This window comes from Pseudopodoces humilis, chromosome 2 (assembly GCF_049639895.1).
Source record: "Pseudopodoces humilis isolate 2021_Gansu_Grassland_sample_001 chromosome 2, ASM4963989v1, whole genome shotgun sequence".
In the NCBI taxonomy this organism is placed as follows: domain Eukaryota; kingdom Metazoa; phylum Chordata; class Aves; order Passeriformes; family Paridae; genus Pseudopodoces; species Pseudopodoces humilis.
The window spans coordinates 18064995-18077227 of NC_142201.1; the positions used below are offsets into that span (position 1 = coordinate 18064995).

The 12233-nt window shown below is 40.3% G+C and overlaps 1 protein-coding gene across 1 annotated transcript; it reads right to left on the minus strand.

The window, feature by feature from the left end:
- Positions 1-399: 399 nt before the first annotated feature.
- On the minus strand, positions 400-11667 carry LOC102104620 (toll-like receptor 7). Its single transcript, XM_014250948.2, has 2 exons — positions 11582-11667; positions 400-8997 (listed from the first exon to the last, which is right to left on the minus strand). Exons 1-2 carry the CDS (start codon positions 11582-11584, stop codon positions 5857-5859), a joined length of 3144 nt encoding a protein of 1047 aa, XP_014106423.2. The 5' UTR covers positions 11585-11667; the 3' UTR covers positions 400-5856.
- Between the last annotated feature and the right edge of the window lie 566 nt (positions 11668-12233).

Consider the following 12233-nt stretch of genomic DNA (forward strand, 5'->3'; position numbering starts at 1 on the left):
TGGCTTAGTGATTGTTTTTCCTGAGTTAATACTAGAACTAAAAGTAAGTCTTAGACCAAGGTAGTAAGGTTAAGAAATTTTATTATGAACAGAATGCAAGATTCGGCTGCAGTGTTTAAGAGCATAATCTTGTATGAGTATCATCCTTCCATATGGACATATGGACTTCAAATATTCTGGGTAAATTATGGCAAAGAATCATCTGCAAACCAGCTAATAAGAATATAAGTTTAAACTTCTCTTGTTCTATGTTTCAGGAAATTTTCCTTTGTTCTACATTAAAAGCAATTTGTCACTGTGGGAGATCAGTTGAAAATTAGATTTCAATTATTTATTCAGTTAGCAAAGCAAAAGGATAAAAAAATTATGTCAAGAAAAGAAGGCATATTCACAAAGGACTTATTTACAGCTTAATTTTTATTTGAAAACTACTCTGTCTGCAGGAAAATACAAGACCGGGCATGTGTGTTTTTAAGTAACACATACTTCCAGACCTTCTCACTCTTGTGGAATCTTAATAAAATACTGATAAGATATATGATACCAGAGTTGCAGATATTACTATGGGGAATGTGACATAGATAAACAACATAGCTAAGACAGTGTGACTAGAACTTAGCTTGTAAAATGAAAGAAAATACTCAGGAAAATATTCAGAAACCAAAAGGGGAAACCTTCCATTTTACAGCTTGCCAGCTTTTCCAGAATTACATAAATCTATTACCACTCTTACAATAATGTCATTGCTAGAAAAAGATGGAAACTTTATTTCCTTATATGTTTCTGAATTCTCAACTGCAAGGATGGTTTCGATTTTATGTGTGGTTCTCTTTAAAAAAAACTCCAGTTACCTAGAGATGCTTTTGCTCAAAATATTGCCCTTAGCAGTATGCAGAAGCAATAAAAGAAAGAAAACAAAGAGAGATAAGGCCATGGAGTTTGATCAGTGGCTATTCTGGTACACTTCTTTAGTTCAGGACTGAATATCTTGAACAAAGATACTGTTCCACCAAAGAAACCCACCTAACCACCTTAGTTTTCAGAACTTAGTAGGCCTTCCTACAGTCCGATACTTTACACACCCAAATTAAAAATTTCTCACCAGGTACACACTTGATTTTGGCTATTTTTTAATTAAATAATTCCTTGTATAATAACGCCTAAGAGCTCATTAAATAAGGAAAGCATGCAGGTTGCTTTTCAAAATTGGATATCTGACGCGGTGCCGGATTTTTCCCCAGCCAGCTCCCAGCACTGGGCCGAGCGTGGGCTGCTCCCGGAAAGCAGGGCAGCTTAGGGCTTGTGCTCTACAGCACAGGCTGTCCAGCATTGAGGGCAGGAACAAGGATGAGGGAGAGGTCTTCCATGTGGCTGCCAAAAAGGATTTATTCTCTTGCAGGTTCCAGGGATGAAAGACAAAAGACACAAAGGTACAGCAACTTATATAAAGGGAGGAGGAAGGGGCATGTACGAATAATAAACAAATAGGGAAGACCTAGGGGAGGAACACAAGGTGGGGTTACATAATACATAAACCAATGGAGAACACAAGGGGAAGAGAGTGGGACACATGGACCAATGGGGCTCAGAGGAACAGGGGAATTCCAAAGGGGGCAGTCCAGGCAGGGGGTTGGCACAAGGGAGGATTGACAGCTTAATGGGAGGCAACATTTAGGAACAAGGGGCAGGTGTCAGGGTGGATTGGCAACTGGGGTAGGAGGGCACAAGTGGGACTAAAGTATTAACAAGGCAGGGTACAATTTACAATTACCATACAGAAGTAACTGAATCAAACATAATGAACAACAATGCACCACAACAGATATCCAGATTCCCTTTTCCATTTCAGCAGCAGCATATGGATTTAGTAGAAATTATTTGACTGTGCTTTATTTTTGGCACTTATATACTCCTAGAGATAATGATGGATTAACATGTATGTCTTTTGTCTTTGGACACACAGTCTGTCTTCCCAAATTAGGAAATTGACTTCCACACTTTCAGTGAAGTTGAGTAATTATAACCAAAATGATCTTCTTCGTAGTATATGGAGAAATTTGGCCTGTGGCAAATTTTTTTTTCAAATGAATAACCTATCATAGGGTTAATTTCTGCAGGCAGATACTTTCATAACAAGATTGAGGAAATGAAAAGGCAGGGTTATTCAGAAGACAAAAAACAGATTCTCTGTTTTAGAGGGCTTATTTGACTCCCCAGTGTGATCTACTACACAGTGTATTTTTAAAGATGCTGTTATAAAGTTTATGGGATATCATGTTTGCTACATAGCACTCCAATTTTATTGCAGAACAAGAGACTAAACAAGCTATGTTGAAATTAGACCTGCTTTGATTTCAGAAGTCCCTTCAAATATAAATTTTTCTCACAGGGGAGGCACCTACAAGTTCCTCATATGTCAGTTCTTAAAAAGAGAGATCAAAGAGATCAGATGGGACTTTTGCAGTCATATAAATCTGTGCTGTAAGTATAGATGCTTCTTACCAACTTCCAGTGATTACTGTTTTTGTGCCACACTAATGACAGTAATGTAAATAGCACCTCTTTTTTTGTTTTTTTTTTTTTTTGCCAATTCCATAAGAATGGTAAAAATTCAATTAATTCACCAATATTCTTCTTCCCTTATCCTCTTTCTGTTTCTTGTATTCCATGTATGCTCTTCCAGGCCACATAGGCTAAATACCAGGTCTAGCCATGGTCTGTTACAATTTTTCTAAGGAAGTAGCAATGGATGCAGAACATCTTTGGTCATAACAGTGAGTGTTTATAGTACTTCAGATATTTTGATGTCCACATGACGTGGTTATTCAAGACTAACTTGCTGCACATGTTAGCCTTGAGCAGCAGCTACCTTGCCTTACTGCAAGTGTTCTCAATGCAAATACTACAGAGCTAATGGAGAAAAATCCTACTTTTGGGTTGCAATTAAAATAATTGAATCTTGCATCCCTCTTAAACTCCTACATTAGGATGAGATATTAATAAAATGTGTCTATGATCTCACCTCTGAAGGACAATGACACATAGACTTGTAAATGCATCTGCAGAAGTCCATTTTAAAATTTGCCAAAAATCCATAGCTCCTCCTCCTAACTGTCCTCACACCAAATCACAAGCTACACCATCACAACACCCTGATGTACAGAAACCTCAGGACTCTTTAGTGCTTTGTAGTTTGGACACAGCTACACCAACCAGGCAAGCAAGCTCCAAGCTCTGCCAGAGGAAAGTGCACAAGGAGCTGTGAGAGGGCACAGCCGTGACAGCTGACCTGAACTGGCCAAAGGGGTATCTTGTGCCAGAGAATGTCATGCATACATGTCAGTATGTAAACTGGTGGAATAACACAGAAAAGGATCTGATTGTGGTTTGGAGATGGGTTGTGCATCAGTAAGCAGGTGGTGAGCTATTCATTATTCATCACTTGTCACTCATGGTCTCTCTCTCCTCCTCTTTTCTTACTGTTTTTGTTGTTGTTGCAATATTATATTTTTCTTCATTTCAACTACTAAATTGTTCTTATCTCAACCTGCAAGTGTTATGTTTCTTTTCTGATTCTCCTCCCCATCCCACCAGGGTGTGGAGAAGTGAGTGACTGTGTGGTGCTTAGCTGCAGTTGGGCTTAAACCACAGCATCCTCCCAAGTCACTCAACCTTGCTTTCACTGGCCATACACTTTCTTTTGTCCGCCTTAGCTCCAGAGAAAGATCCCTGGTCAGCCAAGCCAGCCTTCTGCCTCACCAGTTTGACTTCCAGTGTTTTGGAATTACATGCTCCCATGCGCCAAGGAAGTGGTGTTTAAATTTTGACCACACTGGTAGATCCCAGCATCTTCAAAACCATTTTCCCAAGGGGCCTTACTAACTACTTCCCTGAGCAGCCTCAAGTCTGTCCTTTTCACATTCAGAATTTTGCTGGCTATTTTCCTCCTGTCACAAGATATTTTAAATTCAATGCTTCATGGGCCAAAATGTCCACCAATCTCCAATTCATTCATGAGACCTTCTTTTTAGCAAGTAACAGATCAAGGAGGATACCTTTCCTGGTCAACTCCCTTAGTATCTGTATCAATTTATACTCATTGCTACTCATCATACCCATCCTGTGCATGCTTCTTAATGAAAGAGGATAAAATACCTCTCCTCTCAAACTCAGAAAGGCTAAGTGACCTGGTGTTCCTGCCCTTGTCAGTGAGGCTGAGAGAGAGGATCTGCTCCAAATAGACATTTTGTAGGGAGGCAGAAGGAGATGGTGGGCGAGTAACTGTGGGATAGAGGTTCCTGTTTCAAGTATCACCTTATGGAGAGAGTCACATTACAGCTCATGTTATCATATTTAAAGATACAGATTGTTTAGGCTTACAAACAAAACCACCAGAAATACACATTATTAAAATACAACTGTAAAACTCCCAGTTTTTAACCAGGTCCTCATCTTTTTCCTACTTCTGTATCCAATCAATAAAAATGTCCTGAAAAATTGAGGGGGAAAAGCCCTTCTTATCTGTAATATTATTATATGAAGTTTCTTTTCTTGTATTTCTTTGTTTTTTTGTCTTGTTGCTGAAAGAAAGGACCAGTCAGAACACTTATGTGAGGAAATGCAGGTAGCATCTGAAATAAACAAGTTTAAAGCAATTAACATTGACAACATCAGCCAGAGATGTCACCAAGACTGGTTGCCAGAAAAAAAAAGAACTTTGCACAAGAGGGGAGAAGCTGCCCAGACTGGTACAGACAGAAGGACCCAGCAAGGTGAAAATGTGCTGCTTCTCCCAAATCAGATATCATCACATCAGGCAGAGAACCTGCCTATGTCATGCCCAGAGGTTTAGGCTGCCATTACAAAAGGTTTCACTTGAAATACTCATGTTTTCAATGAGTCTGTACTGTGAAACAGAGTGGGGAACAGGCACAGGTTAAGTTTCTTCACTTTTTCAGGATTTCCCTAGTCAGACCCATTCCTGTCTCAAGAGTTTAGTAGTGCCCCATCAGCTGCTGTGGGAGAAGCACCTGCCTGGGGAACAAGGAAATGAAGGAGGACTAAAGAAACTGGGAAAAGTGCTTTCCTTGTGTGACCTGATCTTACATGCTTTGCACTTCCAAATTCTGTCTAAATTTTCTTTTGGGGAAAATGATATGTCCTCAGGCCCCAGCCCTGGCTAGAGCAGCTAAGAGACAGCTGATACAGAAAGGATCATCACTCAGGACTTGGGTGGAAAAGGTCCTCAAACTGATAGCATAACATTAGAGAGAAGCCCTAAAGTCTTCAAGGAGGATCCAGCTCAGCAAACAGCCTAGGAGGCAGATGAAACGTAAAGTGAAAATTTTATTTGGAAATCAGCAGTAACTGCTTCTGAACTTCCACCATGCTCTAGTATAGCTGCATGTTCCTCCTTTCTACCACCATTTCCACTTTCTCTTTTTTTATCTGCATTTCTTTGTCTATTCTCATTTCCTCCTTGGTTTACTTGATTTTCTCCACCTGCCTTGTACCTATTCCTCAACTTCTCTGCTGTCCTGCTCCCCTGCCTTGCTTTCACAAAGCAGCCTGCAAGCCCTACAGAACCTGATCTCATGTACCATCCCATTTCAGCATCTTTGCTTGCTGTGCAGTGATCAGTGCAAAGAAAGGTGCATGTCAACAAAACACCTGTTCTAGAAACAGTTCCTCTTCAAATCATTTGATTTCAAAGTAATTGTGCCTATCATTTTGGGGAATAAAATCAAAGAGGTATATCTTCCATGCTTACACAGTTTCTGCAAATGCAGTTCTGTATCTTTTGTTCCGGATATTTTGATCTTGTGCATCATAACAATATTTACAGGGAGAGAAGAGCTAAACAGTTTCTTGGAGCAGCTTGTTGTATGCCAGAGAATTGCTCGTAGCTATGGCATTTTTCAGGCACTGCCAGAAGTAGGGCTGAGACTGAGGATTAGTTGGCCATTCCAGGACTGAACTTCTGCACAGCCTCTTCCTCAGACGGACATAGCGGGACTGCTGCAAAACCTTCTCAAGAAATATCAAGATAATGACATCCATTTTTTCGTCTAGAAGGCGCTGATGAGCCATATAAAATGTTGTCTTGAAGCGGCCACTTTTAATATACCTGTTGGTCAGCACAAATATGGTCTTTTTGCTCAGCTGAATGCTCTGGGAAAGGTTGTCAAAGACCGGCTGTCCTGGGAGCCAGTCCCTTCCTTCCAGGCATAAATTGAACTGTCTGGCTTTTTGGTTTTCCAGCCTTTCAACCAGTTCTTGCAGTACCCACTCGTTCACAGCAGGATCTTCACTGTCATAGGCAATAAAGGCATCGTAGCAAGCAGCTGGTGACGACAAGCGCTGATAGCCCTTCAGCTTGGCAGCGCAGTAATGGTAGCTGTACCACACATCCCAGAAGTAGAGATGGCTCATCACAGTGAACACCACCAAGCCGAGGATGGCTGAAGCTGACAGAGCGTACAGGATCAAATAGGACGTGTCCAGCTCACAGGTGTACAGGTCCAGGAAAACCACGCTCCTTCCCTTATGTGCCCCTGGGCCAGCACAGGTGACGTCCGTGGCCAGAAGAGGAATGGTCACCTGCGTCCGGTTGATCCACCAGACAAACCACACAGCCTCACAGTTACACTTAAAGGGATTGCCGTGCAAAAGCAGCATCTTCAGGTTGTTAATGACATTTTCAGGGAAGCTAGATCTCTTAATTATTTCAATCTTATTTGAGCTGAGGTCCAAGTATCTCAGTTCAAAAGCACCCCTGAGAAAATGTTTGGTTAGCACGTGAATGCGATTGTTTCGCAGGATCAGTACCTGCAGCGATGAAGTGCAATTGGACAGTTCTCGGGGAACATTAGTCAGAAGGTTATTGCTCAGGTCCAGAGTTACCAGGTTCTTCAGAGAGGGGAGGTTTCCCCAAATGAAACTCTTCAGCTGATTATTTGTTAGGTTGAGCACCTTGAGACTGGGAGGCATTTTTTCAAAAACACTATGAGGCAAAAAGCTGAGTGAGTTGAAGGAAATATCCAGTTCTTCCAGGCTGCTCAGATTCTTGAAGAATGACAAGTATCTATCATTGCCATCCTTCCAGAGAACATCTAAGTGATTTCCTCTGAATTCTAAAATTCGAAGAGATTGACTTTCCATTCCTGTATCAATAGTGGTGGAAATATCATTGTCATTCATCATCAGCTTCCTCAAGTGGGGTAGGTTTTTCATAAAACTTAGCACGTGAGTAACACCTTCTGCCAGAAAGTAATAGTTGTTATTGCTCAGATCTAGAATTTCTAAATATTTTAGTTCTTTGAAAGCAGTTTGGTATAACAAATCAACCCTGTTGTTAGAAAAATCCAGATATTTCAATCCAGACAAGTAAAAGAATTCACTTCCATTCAAAGTTTGACTTATTGCATTACCTGACAAGTTAAGACATTTCAGGGAGCTAAGCCCCTGAAAGTCAGAGGGGTTAACAAAAAATACATTGTTTCTGCTTAAATCCAATGTTTTTCCATAGTTAAGGCAATCTTCCTTAACTAAAGACTGGTAAGAAGAATCCTCTTTGTCTTTGGAACGGCAACTTCGCTCATACACATCATATCTAAAATAATGCATCTCTTGTTGTACTTGTCTGTTGTATTGCTCGGCTGAAATGGCAGGATTAGAGCAAAATCCATAGAGGTTGCCTTCCCCTGAAGAAGGAGAAATTTTATTCACTGAGAGATCAATGAACTTAAGAGCTGGGAATTCATCAAACACAGTTAGGTTTGCAATTTTAATAAAATTAGTCCCGAGATCCAACATAGTTAGATTCCTAAGACTGAGCAGTGGATATAGATCTTGTGCCCTCAGCTCTCTAAAGACATAACCCTTGAGTCTCAGGATTTCTAGGTTAGAGAGGGTAGAAAATGTCTCAGAAAGACCCAAGAAGGGAGAATACATCTTCATTTCAAAATTAAAGGACAGATCAAGCTGCACAAGACTGGGGATAAATGTCAAAAACTGAGCATCTCCAATCTCCCTCATGAGGAAATTTCGGGAGAGGTCAAGTTCTTTGAGATTCCTGAAGTTTTTAAACCAGCTGCTGGGTATGCTCTGTAGAGAGTTACTGTGAAGCCGCAAAATTCTTAATTTTTCCAAAGAATCAAAAGCATTTGAATGTATCTGAATGGAGCTCTTGGGACAGGGAACGCAGGGATATGGGGCATTATAGCAACGTGGGCAATTGCCACTTAGGTCGAGAATTTCTAGGTTGGGAAGACCACTTAAATCCTGCTCTTGAATCTCTTGAATCATGTTGTTGTAAATATACAATTCCTTTAAAGTAGATGACAAATTGGGAGGAATTTGTGTTAAGTTGTTGGACTTCAGGGATAGTATTGTTAACTTTTTCAGCCCCAGAAAGGCTGTTTTCTCAATTTCAAATGAAACATTGCATGGATTGCGGTAGTAACAGTTCTGTCCAAGATACAGCACCTCTATGTTCCCTAGCTCCGAGAAGCTGGCTTTTTGGATAGAAAAGATACTGTTTGCTTCCAGACTCAGCAGGCTTAAAGCAGCAGGAAGACCTCGGGGTACTCCTGCCAGCTGGTTTGCATCCAGGTACAATGCCTTCAATCTTGTCAAGGCAGCAAAACTACCATTCTCAATTTTCAGGGGGCTGGTGCACACATGATTTTTGGGCCCCAGCTTGACAGGCACACAGTTGCATCTGAAGTCAATCTCCTCGAGGTTTTCAAGATGATTGAAGGATGTTGGGTAGATATGGGGAATATGATTAATACTCAGGGTAAGGTTGGTAGCATTTCCAGGGATCCCTCTGGGGACTTCTGTAAGGCGCCGGTCAGTGCAGTCCACTGTCACAGCACCTTCTGAAGATTTAACATCACAGGGTAAAGTTTTGGGAAACCAAGCCCCAGACAGCAGCATTGGGAATATGAAGAGCAAGATAAATGGCAATGCATTTGACATCTTTGCACAAGGTACCTAAAACCAAGGAAATGTGGACGTATTAGTTTAATGCAATGAAAGTATTTCATCTGTACACTGGTATAAAGGACACTGGTATAAACAACAACTGCTAAATTTGGGTCCTTGTTTCACACTGACCACAAATTGATTTGCAGGTAGGATTATAAGTTTCAGGAAGCATATGTTAGTTTTTCCTTTCCTTTTTTTCCCTGTGGACACAGCATTTTATGCATATAAAGAATGTTATGAGACTAATGAAAAAACAGAGTTTCTAGCCAAACCAAATGGCCCATAATGTCCCAGCAGCTGCCTATCTCCATCTTTTATTGCAGAGCAATGGAACTTTGGTCCAGGAACATTAGCCAAGGCAAGCGCCCATGGAGCATAGCAGAGCATTGCTAATGAAACCATACAGGCTCTCTGCACTGCGAGACATGTTTCAGTATTATATGGGTACCCTTTAATGTGCATCTGACGATGCACAGCAGAGCAGATCGTGAATGCTGGCTATCACCAGCCATGGACACAGAACATGCAGTCACAGAGGGCAATACTGGCAGCCACTGCACATCAAAGTCCAGCAGCTTTTCTTCCTTTAAAACAAGGAAGGTGCAGGAATGAGGCCTACAGGCATGAGATATGGTGTTATATATGTGGTAAAGGGTTTTCCAAAGGAAACCTTGTGGCTAAGGGATTACACTGGGCATGATGGTATGCTGAAGTGTGATACAATATCGGGCAGAAATGGGTAACCCTTTTACCCTCAGCCAGCCAGGTTGAAGAGGAAGTAATGCTAAAATGTCACAATTCTGTACTTTCCTTGTGCAAGACACAAAGTTTTGTAATCTCTTTGTTTCTCCTGATGTCCCTCATTTACATATATGCTGCTGCTCTCTGTCCCCCATTAATAACAACAGTAACAGAATATTTGACCACAGTCTCGCTTCCACTTCTCCCAAAAGTATAAATTGGCATTTGAAATCTTCATTGGCAGAAAACAAGAATACAACCATTTTACAGATGAGTCAATGGAGTTATTTCTCTCACTTCACAAAACTAGGGGTGCTTCTTTGGTAAGATTTGCACTGGGACCACTTACATAGCACCGTACATTTGTATGTTGCAAGTCTAGTGTATTTATCAATTATCCAATAAATTACACTATTGGTCAATCTGTGTTCATGGAAGTTCTTATTGAACTAAACCAGACTTACAGTGATGAATCAGTAATACTCACAACCAGTGAATCTGTTCATGAATGAGATGAGGAATGTAGTGTAAATCAGATTATTGTTGCATCTGAAACAGTATCTGGAACCTGACTAGACTTAGTAGTACTAAATTGGCTCAAATCAGAAATTAAGTCCATACACACACCCAGCCCCTCTGATTTCTGAGGACCAGCTGGAAAGCAAGGGAGGTTATTTTATGCCAAATTGCTACACACTTAATGCAACAGGAAGAAAAGCTAATTAGATTCAACCTTTAAAGATGTGATAAACCAAAATAAACACTGTCCAAGCATTAGAGCATGCCATGGGCAAGGCATGATTGCAGTCAAGATTGAAGACACAAACTTTTTACATGAACTTGTACACAGCCATTGCACTCAGACCCTTAATTCTAGGTGCTAACCCAATTTTCTCATTTTATTGTCATTAACCTAGGCTGCACTGACATTGAAGAGAGGAAGGGGAGAAGAAAGACAGAGATAGACTGAGAGATCCCTCTCCAGCTGCTTCTTGGCTCTGAAGATGTAGAAAGCTCTGGCTTACTACATACCAAACAGAGATTAATGCTGCACATTTAGGTGTCTGGAATTAGGTGTAAAGAATCTGGGTTTTGAAAGTCTTCATGAATATGTTTGTAAGTTTCTCACATATTTCAGTTTTTTCAGGGACCGAAATGTTTGTTGCAGAGCCAGCCTACCTCTTTGTGCTTCATTTCTTTGTATATTCTTCCCTTTCCTGTTAATCTTTTTAAATGCATTAGCTATTTGAACTGTAAAGATTTACATTCTGGTGCTGTATCTGGCTGTTTGTATGTGTAAAACCTTGCATCCATTATAGTACCAGAAACAAACAAAAAGACTTCTAAATAAGACCAAAAAGCAATGCTGCCTTGTGCAATGTCCTTGCAAAGAGAGGCTTGCTTAAAAAGTACAGCTAGAGTATGTGAGCTGTTCTTTTCTCTGTGATCTATGCTTGGCTTTATAAGAAGTTCAAAAAGAACTAATATACTGATCTTAACTGGCATGTGTATAAACCCCTTAATGATTTAGGGTGTTCTTCAAATATTCAGCAGCAGTACAGCTGTATGTTTCTGAAGGAAGGTTTTCTGCTGGAGTTCCATATATTTGTTCATGGGGGAAAGGTTAGAGAAACACCTGAGAAGTTACAGCAAGTAGAAAATATTTTATGCTAATTCTGAAGTATAGGAATACAGATAAATCCTTTCCTTTTATAATGCTCTGCAGCTTCTAACCATAACAGTAAACTGGACCATTTAGAAAACAGAAAAGCAGAATATGTTCTTGAAAATCTTTCACAACAGTCCCAGTCAAAAATGTCAAAAAGCAAATCCAAAAAGTTTAACATACCATATTCTTTGTGCTTCCAGGTCTGACAGATTAGATTCTGGAAGAGACCATAAACTGGAGCAGAAGAGAACAGCATCAAAGTTGTTTCCAGTGGTTAAGCAGAGGTGTAGAGGAGAATGTAACACGACATAACCCACTCAAGACAACAGTAATCTACACCGTATCTTCTTTCTCTTCATCTGAACACCAAAGGAAGGCAGCTTCAAAATCCTTAATGACAGAGTATGAGATGAATCAGCTAGGAGACAAAAGCATTATACAAGGGTAATATTCATGTGATCGACAAAGATTGCAGAAGCTCAAGTTCCTTTTTTTTTTTTTCTCTTTTACTGTAAGCTGTATGGAGACAAAAACTGTTAATTGACATGGAAATTTAGTAATTTTTATAATTATTATTTGGGATTTATTTCTCCAGTTAATAGCTTCAAGGCTTCAGATCTTTCTAAGAATCTCTTTGTGTGCTAATATAAGTAGACAGATCTCTTAAGCTGAATATTTTATGTAGAAGTCTGGGAGAAATGTCTGTTAAGTGAAAGGAACTTGGGGAAGGGAACCAACACCAAGACCAATAGGATAATGGTAAGGGCACGGGAAACTTAACACAAGGAAGTGAAAACTATGTAGAAGAGTGTGCACAAGCTGGATTGTGACT